At 37.0% G+C, this 24,386-nt stretch overlaps 1 protein-coding gene across 1 annotated transcript in view; it reads left to right on the plus strand.

The window, feature by feature from the left end:
• Window positions 1-24,386, plus strand: part of Thsd7b (thrombospondin type 1 domain containing 7B) — a 715,164-nt gene that overhangs the window by 668,752 nt on the left and 22,026 nt on the right. The window contains 3 exon segments of the mRNA XM_047545870.1: window positions 1,614-1,729; window positions 3,845-3,962; window positions 18,567-18,712. Coding sequence (XP_047401826.1) covers window positions 1,614-1,729; window positions 3,845-3,962; window positions 18,567-18,712 — 380 coding nt within the window.

A 24,386-nucleotide genomic window follows, 5' to 3' on the forward strand; every position in this document is an offset into this window, starting at 1 on the left:
TCAAAAAAGATGAATGAGCCCTGAGTAGTCAGGGATGTTTGAGAAGTAGTGAGACACTCAGCCTAGTTATTCAGCTACTGCTTGGGTTTTTCCTGTGTACCACAGTGCTCAGTGTTTAAAAACCAAAGGACTGCTATAGCTACATTGATCTGCTACCTACCATTCTCTGCAGCAGCAAATGTACAAAAACACTACAAAATGTGGAACCATGTTAAGTCTCAGCATCAAATTCATTACTGAGGACCACACCACCATATGCCTGCGGAGGCAAAGCAATCTCCTTTCCTGAAAAAAATCCCTGCTGTGGCCTCATTGACACAGCGGAGATTCCTCATATAGGAAACCCACAATAAATTCTGTGAGGCTGTGTGTTTGTTTTATGGGTGAAATATGATGTGGTGGCTTTGCCTTTTTTCTTTAGATCCCTGGTTTTTTCAGTAGTTTTTCAGAAATACAGTAAAATTTGCTTTATTGGAAAAGCATGTATTTTTTAAGACTGTCTTTACTGTACCTGATTTTGCTATTCCTATTAAACTCTTAGGTCATTTACCAGATATGGAACATCTCCTTCAAGAGATTCTATTGCTGTGGTCACAGATCTTCTTTTCTACCCATACCCACAATAGCAGCTTTAAGAGTCAAATTAATTACAGGGTATTTTATTCTAACTTCCTATTGCCTAGTTTGAAATGTGACTATCCAAATGTATAAAACATTCTTTGATTATAGAATAATATTTGAAAAACTGTATCTTTCCTGCTTTCTGTTCTGGGAGGTCTCTCTTGGCTACACTGTATCAACTATACAAAATTGCTGGTGATTGGGTTTATTCTTCAGAAACATTTTCAAGTTGACAACAAAGACTAATATCTTAGTCTACTCTGGCTGCTCTCACAAAATGCCATAGACTGAGTGGCTTATAAGCAACAGAAACTGATTTCTCATAGTTCTGGGGATTGGGAATTCCAAGATCATGACCCTAGAATATGCAATGTCTGGTGAGGGCGCCTACTCATAAATGGGGCCTTCTTGGCTTTCTCACATGGTGGAAGGCACACCCAAGCTTCTAGGACCTCTTTTACAAAGAAACTAACCCCATTCATGAGCTTTCAATTCTCATAACCAAATCACCTCCCAAAGGTCCTGCTTCCTGCTACTGTCACCTTGGGATTCAGGTTTCAGTGTGCGTTTAATCCATGGGGCAGGCATAATCATTCAGGCTGTGGAGACTGGCATTGTTTCTGGGTTGTTTTCTCTCTTGATTATCCCAACATAGTTGGTTCTAAGCTCATTCTCCTTTACCATCCTGGTTAGTGTTTTTCTCTCCTACCACAACCAGTGTGAGATGATTTCTAACAAATCATTTGTCTCTTTGCCTCTGGAAGGAAAACTTAGGAAGGTAACTCATATTCATTTATTTAGTCTTTTTGTATATATGTTCATTTATTTAACCATAAAATAATTGCATGATACGTTCCAAAGTCACCTGAGAATGGTTTTAGGATTATGTGTGCACTTCCCTTTTCCACCAGTGCAGATAATGGAAGATTTATTGCATTATTCTCACATGGTCATAATTTTGAAACTCAATGTGGGTAATCCTATGCCTATAGAGTGGAGCACATGCCAGCTGAGTGAAAATGCTTCCTGTGGTCAAGGTGTCAGGACCCGCCTGCTAAGCTGCGTGCGCAGTGATGGCAAGCAAGTCAGCATGGATCAGTGTGATCAGGTAACTTGTTTATATTGGGATTACACACCCAGTTCTTTGTTTTACTTAATATTGGTCTACAACCCTTATGATGTTTGCTATAGAAAACAAAATGATCTGTTCTTATCTCACCTTAGATTCAGTTAAAGTAAGAGGTACTAGTATAGTACAATTAGACCTTACCAAGTTAGGACTTGGTAAAAATGATGCAGAATGGTCATTTTGTACTATGGAAGTGGTTTCTTTAAATACGTGTGTGTGTGTGTGCGTAACTTCCAAGAATACCTAATGTAACTGTACTTGCTTGCCAATAAGCTATTCACATTGCTGACTTTATTATTGTTATATGACTATGTTGGAAAGGTGGTTCATTTGTATATGTTATATACACTGTCCTTTGAATGGAAGAGGGACACTGACACTTGCTGTTAGAACACTTTACTAATTTAATTAGCAAATGATTGCTGGATAAATGGCATAATTGTACTTTTCAATCTGCATAAAATGCCCCCCTATCAAGTTTCAACTTAGAGAGTTCTGAAGTTTTTAAATTTTATTATCCCTTCTTTTTCCTGTGACAAGCTATATGGAATTTGGAGGAAAGCTGTATTCAGACCTATGCCTGAGAAATTGGCATTTCCCTTCCCAATGTATAAATGAAAAACACTGTAAAGGTGGTTTAATAGAAATAAAGATGTTATCGTACTACAAGAATCACTGGAACAATTTTCAGAATAAGTTGGAAATAGGGGGCCAGTGAAACAAAATTGCCACAGAAACTTCTGTAACAAACTGACAAAATAAAAACTGGTCCCATTTGTCCTAACATAGATGGAGTAAATTAGTGGAAATTAAAATAAACCACAGTCTTCCTTTCCTATCCTAACTTAACCCTAAACACTGTCATATCACCCTCTCTAAGCCAAAAGCACAGTCATCAACCAGCACACCATCCTGGACCAGACCACCTGAAATTGAATGCCCTACCCACTGAAATTCTGAACTGTTTAGTACCATGCAGAGTGCTACCTGTCAAGTGTCAGTGATTTAACCTTTTATTTTATTAATCTGCCTTTTAAGTTATTTGCCTCAGAAAGAAATCACCCATCTACAACAATTTCAAATAGACACTTAATATATATAATAAATCTTTTGATACTAAGAAAGATAAACTGTTCTTTAATAGAAATCAAATTCTTTGTCCTCTAAATAGGAAAAGTCCAACAAATATTTAAAGAATATCAGTTTAAAGAGGTCCCAAATCATTGCCCTAACTAGACTATCCATACTTCACAGATAAATCATGGATCCCTTTGTGGTAATTTTTATTGTACACACTTGGCAAATCATCATGCTATAATAATTAATTTTATAAAATCATTATAATTTTAGCTTGATGTGGATATATTACTAATATTTAACATATGTCAAATGTTAAAGTTTTCCTAATTAAGCACAATATGTATGACTCATACAGCATATTATTCCATTATTCTTTCCATATTTCTTAAGTGATTATTCTTTCACTAAGACCCCCTTCTACATTGGTCATTAGATTGTGTATATTTTGACTGTATGCTGATTTCAGAGAGGAGAAGAGTAAAATAAATGGTACCACCAACTTGTGCCAAGATTAGCACTATGATGGAATTTTTAGCGTATGGACTTCAGATGGGCTGTTTATTCCTATTATATATATATTTATTTTTTATTTTTTTATTATTATTTTTTAATCTTGGAAGCTTTTAGTTTTAAGTTCTTTATGTACTTTTGGACCACCCCAGGGTGCCTGGATTTAGCATTGAGATGTACTCCTGGTTCCTTGCTGACGGAGCAACAGGAAGACTCCTGTGTCTTGCAACCCTCTGCTTTCCCAGCACCCTAACAGCAGGTCCATTCTAGAGTTTAGAGTTTTATACGAAGAAATTTGGGCTGACAAAATTTTATTCATGAAGTTAAAACAACCGTTTTCTGTGAATGCTACCAATTTATATGAGAAATGATATTTTTCCCCTACTGAAATGTAGAAAAGTTATTTACCACAGAATAAAGAGTAGTCTTATCTATAAAAGGATAGTGATTGATTTGATAGCTATATGATTTCTCCCATGAAGTTGTATTTCATTTCCATTACAGCTTAATTTAGAGAAGCCCCAGAGAATGAGCATTCCCTGCATGGTGGAATGTGTGGTGAACTGTCAGCTCTCAGGATGGACTGCTTGGACAGAGTGTTCACAGACCTGTGGCCAAGGAGGTATTCTGACTCCCTGTGTTTGTTCTTACTAAATAATTTCATTTTTAAAATATAGTTCAATATTTGAAAGTTCGATATATGTAATATAGCATGTTGGCCAGATGAAGGCAATGAGACTCCTTTAGAGAGGAAGCAAAACAGAACCTGGCCTCATATTGGTGTAGTAGGACTAAGCAGAAGTTTGAGAACTGACCTCATAACTGTGACAAATTCCAAAGTGATTGCTGGATCTATGGGATGACTTTCATTCAGAAGATCCTAAACTCCACCAGTTGAAAAATATATTGACCTTAGTGGATTTGGAAGACATTATGTTAGTGAAACTGACCACTGTTTCATGTAAACCTCCCAAAGTCCAGTGACCTAACATAATAGGAGACTGATTTTCCATCCATATAAAGAAAGAGGTCACTTGGGCTTTAAAAAGTCAATCAAGAACTGATTGACAGAGGTTCTGTCACTTTAACATAACCAATTCCTCTGGATGGTGGTAGGTACTGGCTCTGTGGACGCTCTAATGGACCAGGTTAGAAGCTGCACACTTCCCTTCCATACATATTCTGTTAAACAACGTTTAGTCCATGTTCCCATCTCAGTGCAAATGAGCAGGGAAGTAAATGTGGTTTCTAGGTGAAGGAAAAGGAGTGTGAGTCCCTGGTGAACAGAGAGCAATTACTGCCATTAGGCTCAGGACCTCAGTATGACATCACACAATGACAGGGGATTCAGAAGTCAATCAGTATGCAGAAGCTAGGCAAATGGAAAGACATGGCAGTCCAGCCACTAGGCTGAAGTGCCCATGCAGAAAGAAAGAGAGAGAGAGCAATGAGAGCATAAGGGAAGCTCAGGGCAGCTTTAGAGCAGAACTCTGGTCTTGAAATAGGGTTAATAATTTATCATAAAGTGAATGTCAGAAATTTGGAGTAGAGTCCTAAGGAGAAATCCTGATATATGGTTAGGTACCAATCAGGGGAAGAAAAGAAAAGAACTGAAATTTGTAGAAAATCATGGAATCATATGGGAGAAGAGGTTACAAAGACCTGGATCTGTTGCCAACAACACATACTTAGAAGCATTTTTCTAGAAGTCTTGAGACTGTAGCACCTATACTAGGGTATGAGCTCATTTCCAAGTTCCTCATAAATGGATGTGCTGGGATGGTTGATAATTCCATTTTAGTTGGGATTGTCAGGAACGAGGCAGGACTTAGCATGTGAACATGACTGTATAATCCTAAAAAGGGCAGAGCTGAAAACAACAGCCAATATTTGTGTTTGGAAATTATGGGTAAGAAAAACTGACAAGTATTTTTGCAGAGAACATAATTCACAATGAAAATATAGGAATCACAATGCCCAATAATGATATGCCTTTTCCTATACAAATGGAGCAAGAACCTTAGGAAACCACATGGTAAATCTTAGGATCAAGATTTCAATGGCCAATCTATAGCTCCTACACTGTTATGAGAGGCAGCAATGGTATAGGTTTCTTTTAGGCATTCACTTTAAAATTGCATAAAACTAGGTACAAATTGCTGCTGTTTAAGTAAGTGATTTAATCTTTTTGAGTCTCAGTTTCTTCATCTATAAATTGGAATTAATGCATATAATGGAGACTGCTAAAGTTTGGATTTTAAGTGTCCCCCAAAAGCCCATGCATTAAAGGTTTAGCACTATTTGGAGGTAATGGACCACTTAAGAGGTGGGGCCTGGTGGGAGATCTTTAGGTCATCGAGAGTGTGCCCCTGAAGGGGATGGTAGGACCCCAGCCTTTTTCTTCTCTTTCACTTCCCAGCCATGAGTGGTTATGCTCTGCCACATGCTTTTACCATAATGTGCCTCCTCAGGCCCAGAATAATGGGCCAAGCAATCATAGACTAAAACCTCTAAAACCATAAGCCAAAACTGCACCTTTTCTCTTTTTAAATTGATTATCTCAAGTGTTGTTATAGTGATAGAAAGCTAACCAACACAGTGACTTTGTTTTGGGGTTGAGGGTTAAATGGCATGAAATTTATGAAGGTATCTAGCATAGTAATTCACACATGATGGGTGTTTAGCATATGTTAATTTCTACTTCTTTCTTTCTACCCACCAGCAGTAGAGAGAGTTATAAGAAGACTCCCAAGGATCTTTAAAGATTCTTTCATAGACTTAGTCTCTGAATTTTATATCTCATCATTTTACTCCCACTCAATATATATGTACTATCATCACAGCTGAAGAAATATTTTAAAAGGGAAAATATGATCAAGTGTTTTCCTATTGACATACTGTCATGCATCTGCTCATGCATCCAATAAATACATATGTGCTGTTTGTATTCTATGTGTTGAGGATGTAATAGTGGGAAGAAAAAAAATAGTCTTCCTAAATTCATAGAGCTTGCTTTCTGGTTGAGGGAGAACAGATAACAAACAAACAAATAGGTAATAGTCATTGATTAATTCACTGAAGACACAGGCAAATCACAGGTGTTACTCACATTAGTGATGCCTGTCATCAGAGCACTTGGTTGCTCCTCTGTCAAAAGTCACCTACCTGGTTATCCCACAGTTGGTCACCACAATCTTGTCCTCAAGGTCACTGCTGTAATGTGTTTCTTCTCTCTCAGCAGTAAATGGTAATATGCAAAAAATTTAGAGCTCAAGTCCTATTATTGAGAGTATGGCCCCCAAGGGCCTGCAGGATTTTGCCTGTGCTCCCTCTCTGTCCCCATCACCTTCCACTTCCCTGCTGGCTCTGTTTGCTCAATGCACCACATTTCAGCCACACCCTTTGTTGCATCGCGTTGTGCATCCTCTCACCCTGAACTTTTCCTCACAAGGGGCATCTCACCATCATTCCAGGAAGGCAAGGCCCCCTATGGCTTTTATTGAGCATGAACTGAATTGGTTTTAATGTTTACAAAGGAACCCAAAACCATGTTTGGATTTTACATGGACTGACCTCTCCATCTCTGATGAAACATAATACTTGGCATATTAGAAGAATTTCAGTTAACATTTATCCTTGGCCAGGTGGTTGTGGGCCATAGGAGAAAACTCACAGGGCTAGAGCTTGCAGGCTGGATTGTGAGTTCAAAGGTAGTCGGTCTCTGGAGTGGCTCATTATGTAAGTTCTTAGGTCCTACCTCCCAAGAATGTGTACAATGCAAGTACATAGAAAATCTATTCATTGTTTTTATCTGGAAGTCCTAATTCTACCACTATAATAACAAGATACTAAAAAATGACAGATGGTATTATTGCAACACATCACCTGTACAAATGAAAAGCCCAAATCATACACTTAGATTATTAAATACTACTTTAATTTTTAAGGATTGGGTTAGTGCTGTGGATTCATCAGACCCTGTTTGTTTAGTAGAAACAAACTAGCAAAACCCTTCCAAATCTGAATCCCACTGTTGGAGAAATCTAGGCAATCATTGTCTGAGCTTAAATTCTACTTCCTCAAATCTTACAATAATAAACAATCAATCAAAGATTTCATAAGCAGAGACATTAAATGAACTTAGGAACAGAGGGACTAAAGGAGGAATGTCAATTACCAGGAAAAATCAAGTTCCATAAAGTACTTGAGAAGTATCTAGATAGTGTCCACTGGCAAGTAAATACGAAGCCAGTTATCAGTAGCCTCTAGCTGGTTTTGAAGGGTTGATTGGGTAACTTCTTGGGAATCCTTTCTTGACCTCTAGATATCTTAATCTTCTGAACTTTTAAATGTAATAATACAGTTTCAAAAACATTTCATAATCCTGATATCTGATAAACCCTCTAGCCATCCAAGTGTGTATGCATTTAGTTGTTCATTTTTTCATTCAACCAAGGTTTAAAAAGTTTACTCCTATTATCCTGGCATCTAATGGTGTCCCATTTCATTGTCAGAAGTAGAAATGTGGGAAACAAATTATATGGTGACTTTATTCCTTGAATTTTTTTTGAGTACGAGTCACCTTCCTGGGTTCTGAGAATGTACTATGCATGGAATGGTTAAGATCCCAGATGAACAAAGCTCTGTCTGTACCTTCATAAAATGAATGTGCTAGTGAAGTGCAGTAGGAAGATCAAGAGAGAGAAAGCAAATGAGCAAGTAAATAAACACAAAAGTAAATGTTGAGTGTTACGATAAACTAAAACTTTTAGAGAATTTTAAGTATCTTGCAAGACGATAAAGCAAGATCCCCAAGGAGGTGATGATCATGCCAAAGTTGAATGTCAAGATGATGCCTTAATCTTTATAACTAGTGTTTTCTTTGCTAGAGTGCTTGATGTGTAACCTCACAAGCAGTTTTTGTCTACCCAATATATATATATACATATGTGTATATATATACGTATATTTTGTATATGTATATATATGATATATATATACATGTGTATGTGTATGTGTGTGTATATCTATTTTTTTCAGTGCTGAGGGTTAAATCCAGGGGTGCTATACTACTGAGCTACATCCCAGCCCTTTTCATTTTATTTTGAGGCGGAATCTCACTAAGTTGCTGAGACTTTTCCTGAACTTGTCATCCTCCTATCTCAGCCTCCAAAGTGAGGCTTCCCCAGAATTACCAATGTGCTACACTGCACCCTGCTGCCTACCTCTTATATTAAAGGCTTTATGTGAGGACCTGCTGACACCAATAGAGAAATGAGTATTTTTCTAACTTATTTATTTGTACCTGACCTCAATTTAAGGTAGATAGGAAAAAGAAAGAGAGGGCGGTGGGGGAGGGAGGAAGGGAGGAAGGAAGGAAGGAAGGAAAAAAAAAAGAAAAGAAAGAAAAAAGAAGAATAGGACACTGAGCCCTTGACTTTAAACACCTACCCTCAGGATGGTACTGAGGGATCTGTGGTTGTGTCATACCTTACCAACTGTGAACGTCTCCCGGATTCCTGCCTTCCTGCTCCAGTCTTACATCCCTATGGTCCGTGGTAATATTTCCAAAATGAGAAAATTCTATATTTAAATCACATCTTAATCCTCACCCCGCACAAACTGAAAGCAATAAACAGCGGTCATCAAAAGCAGAAATGAGTGGTACAGATTAACTTATTTCTTAAGGGACCAGATTCTGGAGCTGAATGGCGGGAACCCATCACTGGAGAACACCTGCAGCTTGGCTCTTCCAAGCGGTGTGCCAGCAGTTGTCTTTTATACAAGCCACTTTCTTTTTTCCAATGACCACAGCTGTGGGACAGAGACTACAAGAAGAGCCCAGGGTTTACATAGTCACATGAAAGTGGGTGAGTGAGTTACATGGGAGTCAGACGCCAGCACCTGCCGCTCTGGGCTTACTTTTTCATCAAAGGCAAAAAACTCCACAGAGTTACCTCTGTTTATGAATTCACTGAGCTGCTGGGCAAAACCCCGGGAGCCACACTTAACATCGCACTCACAGGACCACAGTGATCTGAGGGGAAATTTTAGAAATGACCTCTTACTTTATTTTCCAAGCATCTGGATTGCCCCTTTAATGTACACCTGAAGCTTGGCATATACTTTCTAATTGTGTTAAAGATCTCAAGGTCAGAAACAGTTTGAATCCAATTTATTTCAGGATAGAGAGAGACTGATTCTAAGCTTCCACTCAGGGATCTTTTTAGATAGATTTCAAAGATCAAAGCTTGTAATAGAAGAGCTTAATATTTGGATTAGTTATGTTCTTTATCTATTCAATTTTCATCAGATCAGTGAAATGTAGAACTCCCTAAATTTAGCATATCATGAATTATTCATAATTATTATTTAATCAATAAGACTCTAAGAATGTTATGAATTTCAGACTATCTCCATTTTATATTTTTAATTCAGTATATATGAGTTTATAATATTTTTCTATACTGTATATAATCCAGCCTGCCTCTTGTGTTTCCCAGGTGGTGTATAATTTTTCTCTCAGTTCTATCCAATAAGGAAAAACTAATTTATTAACCCCAAGGCACTATGATCTTTTATTTCCTGATTTTTTTTCTCCCAGATTTCAAGGGCATGTCAGTAACCTTAATTTTTGGTATCTGCATCAAATTTTTTATCACTGTGGTATCTTTGGGCAGGGTCTGATAGTTAAAACAATTCAAACTTATTTACTGTATCAAGTGATTAATTCCTATAGAAAGTAGATAAGAAGCCAAATAATGAAATGGAAAAGAAGACTGGACAAGAAAGCAGAAGATCTGAGTTTTAGAGCCTACTTTCCCTGTGGCATATGTCAGAATTGGAGGTGCTCACTAATCCTTTGCAAAACTCACACTATTTTTATTTTTTGAAATATCAGAGTGATTACTTCAAGGGCATGATTATCAATGCCAGGGGTAGTCTAGTAAGTTTTCATAACAGTACTATGTATTATAGACTTGATTTACAGTGTGATGATAGACAAGTAACCTGCACAGGGTTGTATAGCTTGTCAGTCGTGGTGGCTAGATTTGAACCCAGGTCTGGGGTGTCTCTAAAGCCCTAATTTGTTCCACTCATGCCCCTGACATTCTTTAATCACCTCATATTACATGGATCTGGGTTAGGTGCTAAGTCACTTTATAATTCTTTTAACTTACAGATATATTTAAGGGTAAGCAGAAAAAAATGGCTCTTAGATTGGAACACAGTTATATTGGCGTAATAAGAAGTTCCTCTGGATTTTGTCTCCCAAGTACATGCTTATCTCAGTGTCAGTACAGTTAGATAGGATGGGGGATATAGCTCAGTGGTAGAGTGCTTGCTTAGCATGAGTGAAGCCCTGGGTGCAATCCTAGCACTGCCCCTGCCAAATAATATCTAGTCTATCTACTAAGAATATAGTTACTAGTCTTATAGATGGAAAATGTGTGATTCTGATGGTTTTCTTTAAAAAGAAGGTAGCTCTGAGGTTTCCAAACTCATTCTCTCTGACCTCATCTTGATTTGCATAGGGGCTCCTCATTGGGATATTGCTCCTGTTTATAGGTATTCATGTGCTGCATCAAGTTTGGTTAGTTTTTACCAGGACTAATGTGATTGCTGAGAACAAAACTGGAGGTAAGCAGTTAAAATGCACATGCACACTGTGCCACTAAAAGTATGGAACTCTTTCCATTCAAGCAAGGCAAAGGTGCTCAGGTTTTCTCCATTAAAATACCTATTATACCCTTATAATATCATGGTCAATTCTGAGTTCTAAAACTGTGGTCTCATTATTTCCTCGAGTTACTAGGCTCACTTCTGGAGAGATGATTCTGGCTGAGTCTAGAATCAGTTGACTCTGAACAGCCTATGGAATATTTATCTTGCCTAAGTTGTATGTTCTGGAATGAAAATTATCTACACATCTGAAGTAATTTTCAGATAGGCCAAGGAATTCCTCTGCAGGGGAAGCCCACTACACCCAACCATCTCTAATAATGCCAAAGACAAGATTAAGAGCTGTTTTTAGATAGGACCTTAACTTTTCCACTCTATTATATGAGGAAATAACCTCGATCCCAAATCCATATTCACAAATGCATGTCTTTAAAATAAATTTGAACTTAAAAATAAATAAAAGTTCTAGAAAATTTAAAGAGAAGTGAAAAGTACAGTTTCAATCACTTAGTACATATCCAGCATCAAGATCTGCATGGAATTAATTGAGCATTTTATATGCAATCTGACTTTTTACTGCTCTTTAAAATTTGCTCTGATGAATAGCCAAAAGCAAACAAAGAGTTATTGTAGGAGAAAGGTATTAGTACATTAATCTTAATCATTTTTTGCTAAAGAAAAATATGAAGTGTATGAATACAGGTAGCAAATTTACTTTATAGGGTAGGATTAAGTGTAGTTCTCAAACTTGTTCAAGGGACCTAACAGTTAAAAAATAGATTCTGATACCTATGGCATGGACCAGACATGGTTTATTGGGAAGCACATGCATTATGAGTGAGGCAAACTTTTGTTCCAATCCTTCTAACTATGTGATTTTGCAAAAATTAACTTTTCTTAGCTTTAGTTTATCATGAATTAAGTAAGAAAATTTTATGTCTGAAGTAAAGCCTAAGACAGAAGTTTTGTTGAAGTGACTTTCTTGGCATGACATTAAGGATGGTATGTGGGAAGGGAGAGTTACTCTCAGGGGAAGTGTAATGAAAGAAAGAGTGATAAGGAAGAAAAGAAAGCTAAGCAAGGATATGCTATACATCAGAGCATATTATCATCACTCAAATAATTTAGTCCCTTCCTCCGTAGTAAGGAATACTTTCATTGTGTCAGAAATTATTGTGCAATATATTGCCTTAACCACAGAGATATATGACTAAAAATTGGGAGATTGAACTTGACCATCTCTTAGTGAGGTTTTGCTAGTTCCCCACTCCATTTACTTTGTCATCTGCTAGAGTTTACTATTAACCAAGAGTAGGTAGCAGGTGCCAAAAACTGAAGAATATATTCATAGGGGGAGGCAGTTGAAAGTAGAAACATTTATTTTCATCAACCTAATATTTTGGTGCACGTCAGCGAAGAACACCATGAACTTGAGTTCAGTGACATGACATCCTGTTCCGTGTGCTGTTTAAGTTGGCCAGTCCCTTGCAGATGTCACCATGTGGATGACAATTCCCAGCCAATGACTGAACTTCAGCTCAGATTCAAAAGAAATAGTGCTAGTGAAAATCTTGCCAGTGATGATAATATCCATAAGCATGCTAGAAACTTCAAGTCACTTCATATGCTTCTGTTATTGCTTTACATATCTACAGTGCCTGGGAGTTGAAAGGTATGTTCATATAAATTGCTCAGATATTTTATTTATTAAACTATTTGAGGTTAAGTAGGCATCTTTTTAAATGTTCTGTTATTCTTATATTTTCTTTTCCCTTATTCCTTTCATGTAGTAGTTTTTATTGTTTATCAAATTGTCCAGAATTATCCAGAACTCAGTTTTTAGCTAATTCAATGACAGCACATCAGGGCCAAAGAATTATTGTTTAAACCATGTCACTAGAGAGGGCATGGTGACTGACTGATTGGATCTAAAACTATGATCAGAACAGAGAGCCTTTGTATTCGATTCCCTTTCTTATTCTAAGAAATGATCTTTCTATTCACTTTATTTTTAAGTGACAGATCTTGGCAAATATTAAACCAGTTTTTATTAATTGTTTAAAATTTCCCACATAACCCTTGTCAGTAGAGCTCCAGTGTGCAGTCTGACTACCGCTAAGTTCAGTGGGACTGTGATCTGGTCCTCTGTATTGTAAGCCTATGTGGAATTTTCAGGATTGACCTTTCTCTGTTTTGGGTTTTTACAACTAATATGCCACTTCACTGTCTGTTTTTCATGCAGGTCTTGCCATACAATTCTTTTTTTTCTTTATTGCATGTAATTATTACTAATTTGATAGATAGTAAGCCCAGTGCCACTGTTGCTTATAACAAGATACCAATATTCCCCAAAGAAAGAAAGGACACTTCTATCCTAGGCAGAGTGATCCACCAGAGTAAGTAATTCAGACTTCCAGGATAGATCTAAGAAATGATTGTCTCCCAAATTAACAAGTGGATTGCAACTCTGGACAAAGAACATGTGGAATTTAGCCTTTGAATCACCTCTTTAAAATTCCCCTGTTCCCCCAATACAGAATCAGACTCTGGGAGGAAAGTCCCCTGTGTTTCTCCTTTGCTTGCAAAGCTATAAAATTTATTTTTCTTTTTTAAAAGAAAGAAAGAAAATTGCTCCAAGAAGTGAATTTCTAACAAATAGCAAACTTAACCCATCATAATTTATGTCTATATTAAATTGAAAATACTTTATGTAGGGAGTGGATGAGTAGAGAAAATGTCAGCTTCAGTTCTTTCATCTCAGTGGTGAAAGGAAAGAAGTGAATAAAGGAAATAAAGAGAGGAGAGGCAGTTCAACAGTAACAGGGATTTATTTGGGACAAACCTGAGGAGGGGGGCCCAGTGGAGACTGAGACTGGTCGTCTACTCATAGCTAGTGTAGGGAGGAAAGGGGAATTTTTGCAGTTAAGCCATTGGTAGGGGGTTGTCAGGGAAGGGTCCTTGTGGTGTCACCTTCATAAGGAACTAGGTGTTTTCAGGATTCCAGTCCCAGATAACAATTTCCTTTTTTAGATGATGGAATGTTTGGGATTTCTTTGCATGATGATGGAATATCATCTGGGGTTTAGGTCAGGCTGAACCATAGTGACCTTGAGGTGACTCTTGTTCTACGATGGAGGATATGTTTCAAAATAGTATTGCCCATGTCAAGTTCTACCTAACACCTGGCATTGCCTATCAGGCATAGTGTCCATATATATCATCAAACTAAGGTTCCTATAGATGGCTAGACTCATATCTTGTTTATTTAATTGAAAAACCTAATATAAGCAAAAAAGTAGAGAGTAGACAAGGAAATTCCCCTGCTCTCATTATGGAAGCACAAGGATATGTATGATAGCAAGTTTCACTCTTACTCTGAGGGTAGAAGGAGTCCAGGCTAGAGTGTAAATGATTTGGTGGGTTGGGAACTGGGTGACTAATTATGGATTTCAATTTGTGTGCATTTAGTAATATATCCCAGAAAAATACAGGGAGGAACAGGCAGTGTGCTTTATATACCCATTATAGGCTTACTTCTAAGGCTAGTTCAAGAAGCTGATATGAAATAGTTCTTTAACAAGCATTTTCTTTATTTTAAATACTCTGTTAGGTGCTATTTATATAATGTTTATTTTAATCATACAATCAATGGGAAATATATCCAACTAGTACCTGAATATTCTTAACCTGAATCTCCATAATTGTGAGTTCTATATGAAACAAAATCCCACTTAGTATAAAAGTATTCATTAAAGAACTGATCATTTACAAACCCCCCTCCCCCATCAGTCAGCATCCTTCATTAACACATGCATTTTGTCATGGCTTATTGAGATTTGTTGATCAATCTCTGGCTACAAATGGAATGTGTACCCACAACAAAAGGGGGTACACATTGGAGAGGACTTCACGCCAAAGAGTAAAGGGGGGTCAAGGAATATTGCTGACAGGTGCCTCAAAGGCCAAAGGCTTTATGATCAAGTTGCAAATGTCAGTCATGAAACACAGGTTTTTAATAGTATAATCATAAAATTATATAAGAAATGTTCAATGATTTTTTATCCTTTGTTCTAATAATGAATGCATAATTGTAATTATAATCTGAACAACAGTTGATATTAGATAAAATTAACCCAGTTGTGTACTTGTTAGTTCCAGAAAAAAAATCTCATTTAAATATTTGCATTATTTATTAAAAATAATTTAATTCCCATTTAAAATAAATTCACTTTTAAGGGACACTTTCCCCAACATGAATTATCCTCAGATAATAAGGACTTTCTGTATGCTTAGTTGTATTTTATAGAAGAGGAAATTTTGCTCAGAAGAGTTACAGTACTTTCATGCAGTCATATCATTTTCTAGCTGGTAATTTGAGAGAAATGTTTCCAACTATAGACTTTCAATGACAAGTCTAGGATTCTTTACACCATACATCAGCTGCTTTAAAATACTCTTCCTCTTATGTTCTATCCCCATCATAATTTAAATACATTTAATTTGACCATATCCTCCACTGTTTCTCTCTTCCATCAAAATCTACTATTACATGAACAGTGCATCCAGGTTCCTGATATTTGGGGTTTCTAACAGAATAATCATTGCTTAAAGAGAGTGGCTTGGTTAAGCAATATTTGACACTGAGAAGTGTTGGGCACCCATGTAGACAGTATCTGCATTTCATGTCGCTTGATTTTTATTTATAACTACAAAATTTGTGAAAGTCTCTAATTTGAGGGATACTCTATCTGGTTATTTCACTCAAACAAAATACCCTTGAATTAAAAAGAAACAAGGAACATACTGGAAGATATCAAGTACCCCACAGAAATACCAGCTCTAGTAGTTTCCCTTTACCCTCTCATTTCTTTATTTGCAGTACTTTTTATTGTACTTTAATATAGGCAATTAAAAATGACAAGATACTTCATAATATAGATTGGCTATTTGCTCAGTTTTACAAAATATTCTTGGAAGTAATAGTCATTGTTTGAAGATCTTTGTGCTTGGAGAACAAAAGATAGAGATATCATATGGTCATATCTCCAATGAATGGTCTTAAGATTTATTTTAAAATGATAACAGGCTAGGGATATAGCTCAGTGGTAGAGTGCTTGCCTAGTGCATGCATGGCCCTAGGTTCAATCCCCAGCACCACAAAATAATAATAATAATAATAATAATAATAATAATAATAATAACATTTTTCCTATTGAATTCATTTGGTCATTAGGTTTCTTCCACCTTTATGTACAGCAAAAAAAATAAAATCTATCATTTCAGTGATCATAAACAAAATAATTCTAAAATACTGACCTTCAGCATGCCATCAATTTAAGGACACACTTAAGTTATCTGGTAAAAATGAAACAGAGCCTCTTTGTGATAAAGCAATACCACATTGTCAATATTCTTAAAAAGATGGATAGAAAGCAATATAATTATGATGACATTAAGATAACAGGTATTTAGGTCAAGAGAATAAACATAAAATTTAAAACTGAGTAGTATTTGATCAAGAATTATTATAAAATCTTGAGTCAAATGTGTTTATCATGCAGAGATAGCATTTTATATGAATGATGTCTCACCTATAATTTGATTTGAGTGATTCTGGGAAGAACATCTGTCCAAAAACACATGCTCCACTCAGAAGCTGGATACCTACGGATGAAGAATGGGTGGATTCTCTGGTTCATCAAGGCCATATTCCTGCTAATGCAAAATTCACCCTCGTCCAAAGTTCCTTGATGTTTCTCCTAATATGCCTGAGAGGGAGCTCTACCTGTTCTCTTACCTGTGTCTACCCAGCAGCACAGTTGATGCTGCAGTTTCTGGAGCAAAACATCTGAGTTTGAATCCTATTCTACAACTTAATAGTGTTTTGTCCTCAGATAAGTGTCTTCAATGTCCCATGCTTCACTTTCCTCATCTATAACATGGCAAAATAATAGAATTTTCCTCCAGGGTTTTTCTGACCATTCAATTAGTCAGTCAGTGCCTATAAAATGTTTTAAAATACTGCCTAGCACAGGATACCAGCTCAGTGAATATCACTGATATCATTATATTATTACACATTTTCAGAGAACATAATATCATGAAGACAATTTTTAAAAATAAGAATTAAGCAAATATTCAGTTAGTACTTAATGTAGATGAAGAATTATGATAATAATAGAAACCTGAACTTAAAGAAATTTAGAATTCAGTGTTTAGAAGTTCCAAATTTTCTTCAAGGGTATTCTCAGATTATCATAGATAATCTATAATAGATAATCTTTCCATCTCTCTTAGGATATAAACATAGAATCTTTGATAAAGCTATTCTCTTTCTCACTCTCCATTCTATTCACAGTGACCTGCTGGGCCCTCAGATGTGTTACACGCCCTCAAATCTTGTGACCGATTCTCTTGGCATACTCGCCTCACATCACTTCTGGCTTACAGTGCCTCAGGTGTCTGCTTCAAGTCCAATCTCTCAGGGAGAATCATTCATTCCAGAATAAACTGCTCCCACATAACCCTCTGTTTTTCCTTCAATATTTATCACAAATAAATGACATAATTAACTTTACAACGGTCGTGGAAGGTCAGCATGTTCACAGATTAAATTATAGTAATTAAATTAAATGTGCTTATTCCTCAGTAAACAACTAAAAGTAGGGGTGAAAGTATAAAAGAGAGAAAGGAAAAAAGATTCAAATAGTCATTCTGTCACCTAATCCTCTTGAACTTATTATCTAGTGCCAGGAGTGGTCATAAGATGATAAAGAGAGAACCTCTTCTGTCTTCAGTCACTCTTATTAACCAACCATCTTTCATTGTGGAAAGGAATGCTAGCATTTGAACTACATGCTGTTTAAACCTCATGGTTCCTTCATATAAGCCAGCAAACCTTTTCTTCTGTTCAATGAAGGAAGAAACCGATCCTCAATTTCTAGAAAAATTAGCCATGTTGAATTAATTGAGGAAATTATTGAGGCCTCGGGAGCACCATCCTATGGAACTTTTTAGAGTAATCTGGATTATATGTGATTCATATCTAATTTATAACCTAAGAGACAAAAAAAAAAAAAAAACAGGTGCAACTTTCTCTATTTTTGTTTAATATTTATAAGCCTGACCTAAAAGATAAGGTCTGTGAGGGCAGAAGATACATCTAACAATGTTGCCACTGTACCTAGGACATAGCAAGATGCTTTGATCATGCTAGAGCTCAATAAGTAATCATTTGTGAAATAAATTTACCTTCTACCAGTGTTTACATAGTGAGTCTGCTTGGCAACAATGGAAACTTTGGATTTAGGAAGATGAAAAAAGTAGAAGACAGGCAGAATTTTGGATACTTGAAAGCATAAAAAGATGCGAATAGTTTGTATCTCTGTAGAAATTTAAATTAAAATGGCAGAAAACTCAAAGGGGAACTGGAGTTCAGTGTATTCTAATGAAGACTTACATATGAAAGGCAACATCCTGCCCTTTAACTCCCTTTCCAAGTCATACTCTAACCGAACAGCTCACACCTCCCTTATCATTTTAGGTCGAATGAGCCGGACTCGATTTATCATTATGCCAACCCAAGGAGAAGGACGGCCATGCCCCACAGAGCTTACCCAGCAGAAAACCTGCCCAGTGACCCCCTGCTACAGCTGGGTCCTTGGCAACTGGTCTGCATGTAAATTGGAGGTAGGTCATGTAATGACACAGAAATACTTCTCAGTATATCCAATCATCTGGTCAAAAGCGCTGATAAAATAAATTTCACAGCACCAGGGGTCTAGCACACTGTACTTCTAATACAACAGAGAACACAGAAAAATACATCAAGTGACTTAACCTCATGCAAAGTGATATTGCTAAGAAAACAAATAGTCACTCATTAGGCACTGATTATAATAAACTGAGTCATGGGGCTGTCAGTCTCTTTGGCATCTTCAATAGTTCTGTTATTTTTTTGGCTTGTTTGGGAATATCAAAGTAGTATTTAATTAGGCAAAACCCTGATGCTGTGGAAATGCACAGCCTGCTTAAGATTGTATTTCTTACATAGGCACTTTAGGCTTAGACAAAATCTTGCATAAGAGCAGAAAACCAAAAGTGTATGAAAGTTATATTTTAACATTATTACACAAACCAAGGTTACTACATTTTCCTCAATGATTACTTTTTTATTGGCCTGAAGTATAAATGCCTTGCAACATCATAATATATCACGTACCTAGAGCTTTTGCTGGATCAGCAAAGATCCTCTACTGCACGTTCTCTCTGGCTACTTGCTTAAGAAATAGCACATTGATTTTCCCTCTTTTCTTATTTTACTAGTTTATCCTTCAGTTTGTGTTCCAAAGCATATTCTAATTAGGTAACAGTAATTTTGATTATGCATTAAGAAATCTGCAGAGTATTCTCATAGAGATGTTTAGTGCTCCTGTCAGAATGACATTGTCATGCAATGTTATTATCTTGCAGAAGTTAAATGCCCATGTATTTTAATAGGTCCCAGAGGAGCAAAAATGTGTGGTACATTTGTTCAGTCTTCTTTTTATAGAAAATAAGGTAACCATGCTAATTAACTGATTCAGAGGTAACCTAATACCCTTAAAATTAATACATTGTCTACTAGTCTAAACATCTTCTTTCCTAAGTCTTTAATTTTTAAATGTTGTTTAGGATCACTTACAGTTATGGAAATGGAAGCAATAGTTCTCCTTACAATTGTGATAACTTTGACAGAATAGAGAAAATAAGTTTAAAGAATTCAGAGAACCATTGCTGGGGAAGGAAGAGGAATGAATGTTGGGAAAAAGAGAAGGAGGGAAGTGGGGAGAGAATGGACTGCAGAGGACTGACAGGGTCTCTGCTCCCAGCCTCACCAAGCACACAACTACCTCTGCTCAATCTTTTTTGTTTCTCAGGTGTCAGGCATCTTTTTTTTTTTTTTTTTTTTTTTTTTTTTGATAGACAAGTCTGCCAACTTGTCTCATAGGAACATTATAGGAAAATGCCAAATGTAATGTTTTGCTGTCAAATGTTGAGCTTCTTCTGCCAGAAACACAGGGACAGAGTGATGGGCTGTGACCATTCTCTGTAATAGTGCTGGTGGTGGGTGAAGGGTTGTGACATCTTTTAGAGACTGTTGTAGAGGCTCCAAATGCCCACAAGAGGTGGCTAACTTTGCCTCCAGAAACTTCAGAGCTGCCTCAGATTCTAGATGGGGTTGGCTTCACTTCCTGACAACTCCAGTCAAGAAGAAACCCTGGAAGTTCTCAAAAAACAAGTTTCTAGTTAATTACTCTGGGTGGGTACCTGCTTAAACAGGGCCAATCAATGTTTTTCCCCAAGAATTTGAAGTAGATCTAAAGCTGTTATAAGATAATCAGGCACTCTTAGCCGCTGTGTTTTTCCACCTTATAGATAAAGTCGGTTACTCAGAAGCAAGAAAGCACAATCCAAATGACACAAAGAAAGGCCAAAGACAAAGGGAATTTTGAAATATTGGAGCTGATTTTTTCCCTGAGTTCCAGATGCATTCTTTTCTGAAGCCTGATTTTTAATTTTCTGTGAAATAGATAACACAATATCTTTTCAGTGAATTGTCTTTGCTTCAACTTATGTGTAAACTGAGGTTTTGGCATTACTGATCAAAACACATGCGGGCCTCTCACACAAAGGAAGAACATCTCTCTCCAGCTGCTTTTCTGCTTCCCTGTGTCCTGGCATGTCCTAACCTGCCACTGAGCTTGTTCACTGAGGGTGATGATGACATTTTGGTGGCTGCTTGCCATCTGAGGAACCAAGACATAATAAGAGAAGCTTACATAAGGCACAGTGGATGTGCCATTTCTGCTACTATCTCTGATGAAAAGACATTAGCAAAAGGAAGTATTTATCCTCTGGCGTCACTTTTGTTTTAGTATTTTCTAACTCTATTCCTGTTTCCTCAGCTGCTAATAGGTATATGCACATATGTTGATAAATTTGCTCAGGGAACTCAAACTCTGGAGTCCAGCAGCCCTGATTTTGGTCAGAGTTCTGGCAATTCCTAGTTGGTCCGGGACACAAACCCCAACATCCATGGAAGCTCAAGTCCTTCATTTGAAATGACATAAGCCATATTACCTCTGCACGTCCTCCCATATATTTTAAACCATCTCTAGATTATTTATAATAGTAATACCATGTGAATGCTTTGTAAATACTTGTTAAATTGTACTTTTTAGGAAATAATGACAAGAGAAAAATCTGTTCATGTTCAGTACAGATGCAATTTTCTAAAATGCATTTTCAGCCCTCAACTGGTTGAATCTTCAATTGTGGAATGTGGACCTCCCCACCCACCTGTGGATGGCCAACTGTGCCTATTTTGATGAGGTTTTGGTAGGAATTAGATAAATTGTGTGAAGTACTTAGCATAGTACCTGACATTAAAAAAGAGCTCAATAAATTGCAGTTGTTACTATTATTTTGATTAAAAGTATGATTATGTTTATTAGCTCCATCTGCCTGTCTGCATCTGGTTGAGATGCCAATTCAGTGAATACAAAATCTCCATTAATGATATGGCCTGTGGAAGGGTGTGAGAGAATACTGGTTATTTATAATCTTGCTCTAGGAAGCCTGGTCTATTTTCAGGCCCTGGTGTGTGAATGCGGGTGAGTGAATGCTTGTTTTATGAATGAAATTATCATTCTGATGCCAATTTCTCTTCATATTGAGGCTGTTGTCAAAGGTATAAGAGATTAAGGTTGAAAATAGACTGATCCCAAGATACATACTAGGAGACTATTGCTGTTTGTCTTGGTCTTAAAAGTGATCCCTGGTGTAGGCTTGTTTCCTGTCATTTCTTCACACTTTGCCTCATGGAGTGTCAAACAAAACTCCCATCAATTGCAACTTATGTTACCTGAGGTTCCAGATATCCAGACTTTCAAATTTTATACATGCTGCAGTATCTTTAGATTCTTCTTTCCTCTCCCTAGAAAATTCTGTAACAGGGGCTGGAGTTGTGGCTCAGTGATAGAGGGCTTGCTTCCCATGTGTGAAGCACTGGGTTTGATTCTCAGCACCACATATAAATAAATGAATAAAGGTCTATCAACATCTAAAAAAAAATTTAAAAAACAAAAAAGAAAATTCTGTAACAGATTCATCATCTGGATAGTAAATTAGCAACCCCCCCCCCCCACTCACACAAAGAAATTTAGTTTAAAGCTGTTATTTTCCATTTTGGGGAGTAAAGGTTAACAAGAACATCTCCTTTGAATAAAGCTGTCAATTGATTTCGAATCTCCTATTAATTAAAAAACCAGCATGTATTTTTAAAACTATGGTGTTTTTAAAAAGTTTCACAATAACCATACAAATCAGAGTAAAATAACCATATAAATAATTAGAGCAATTATAATTAAACATTGGTGTGAGAAACACACTCATCTGTCCAAACCCAAAGAATGGACTGAGAGACATAAGATATAGCAAAAAGTGAGGCTTTACTTTCATGATGGTCTTCCAAGATCAGGTACCTGATGGTATGGGACATACATACCATCTCCCAGTTCTTCATTGTCTGAGTACTATGGGGTGCACAATCTTCTTGAATGCCACCTAGGTTTTTCTCTCTCTTATTGGGTTATTTAAAGAAATACAACTTTAGTTGTCCCCCCCCTTTTGTTCTCTTGTGGCAGGAAAGTTCCCTTGGATTGGGTGTCTATTGCAAAGTATCCAGTTTATCTCTATTGGTTAGGTCAGGCCCCTTCCTTCTCACCTCCTCTTTGTCAAGGGGCTGTGAAATTTTACACTCCTATGTTTACTGCTTGTAACTTTTCATTTTGCTCTGTCCTCCAGCTGCCTATTTTTTACCTCCCAAGTCATTTTACATTTAAAGCTAAATACTATATTCTGAAAATGGACCACCAGACTTTCTATTTCTCATATTGATAGACCAAGTGTGGGAATTGTCATCTGCTGTGGTCTGACTGTTTGGGTGCCTAAAAATTCATATGTTGAAACTGAACCCCCAACATGATAGAATTAAGAGGCAGGGCCCTCATGAATTGGATTAATGTTTTATAAAAGAGGCCTGAGGGACTTGTTCTTCCCTTCTGCCATGTGAGGACACATAGAAATTGCTATCTATGAGGAACAGATCTTCACAAGACACCAAATCTGCTGGCACCTGGATCTTGGACTTCTACTTCCAGAACTGTGAGCAATTAATTCAAATTGTTATAAATTACTCAGCTGAAGGTATTCTGTTATGGCAGCTTGAGCAGAATAAGATGCTATCCTAATAAATCAATTAAAATTTCTGTTAAAACATCTGTGAAAGAAAGTGTAATGTGCTAGGTGTGGTGGTGCATGCTTGTAGTCCCAGCAGCTCAGGAGGCTGAGGCAGGAGGATCCCAAGTTCAAAGTCAATCTCGGCAGTGGTGAGGCACTAAGCAACCCAGTGAGACCCTGTCTCAAAACAAAATACAAACTGGGGCTGGGGATATGACTCAGTGGTTGAGTGCCCCTGAGTTCAATCCTTGGTAAGCAAAAAATAAATTAGTTAATTAATAAAAGAAGGTGCGCTGTTCCCAATTATGTTCTGCCTCAGGTTCTTTAGGCTTTAAGTTGCCACAACTTGAACTTCTCCAAATCATACTTTCCTTTTCCTTTTCTGGCAATACAGCAGTTCCCCCTTTTCCATGACAGGTACATTCCAACATCCACAGTGAATGCCTGAAATCATGCATAGTGCCAAACTATACATAGTATTTTTTCCTATGCATAAATACATAAATGAAGTTTAATTAAATTAGGCCCAGTAAGAGATTAACAACAATAAGAGAATAGAACACATAATAAAATACTGCAAAAAAATTTGAAAACATTACTAATCTTGTACTTTGGGATCATTATTAAGTAAATAAGAGTTACTTGGACATGAGCACTGTGATACCAAGATGGTAAATCTGATAATCAAGACATCTGCTAAGTGACAACAGATGGATAATGTACACAGCCTGGATACACCTTAAAAGGGACAATTTAGTTCCTGGGAAGGACAAAAATGGGATGGCTCAAGATTTTATTATGCTACTCAGAAGAGCATATAATTAAAACCACAAATTATTTCTGGAATTTCCCATTTTATACTTTCAGACTGCAGTTTAGTGTGGATAACCAAAACCTTGAAAAGTGAAACCACAGATGGGAGTCGGGGTGGGGGGGGTGTCCTGCATATCCTTAAGTCACAATTTTCTTTGATGTTGAGAATCTTTCTCAGCAGCCACTATGCCATCCTGCCCCATCAGCAGCCAATCCTTGAACTTCCCTTGATGCCTAGCAGCTGTTACCACTGTGCCTGGGCCTGGCT

The sequence above is a fragment of the Sciurus carolinensis genome, chromosome 3 (genome assembly GCF_902686445.1).
Source record: "Sciurus carolinensis chromosome 3, mSciCar1.2, whole genome shotgun sequence".
Classification (NCBI taxonomy): domain Eukaryota; kingdom Metazoa; phylum Chordata; class Mammalia; order Rodentia; family Sciuridae; genus Sciurus; species Sciurus carolinensis.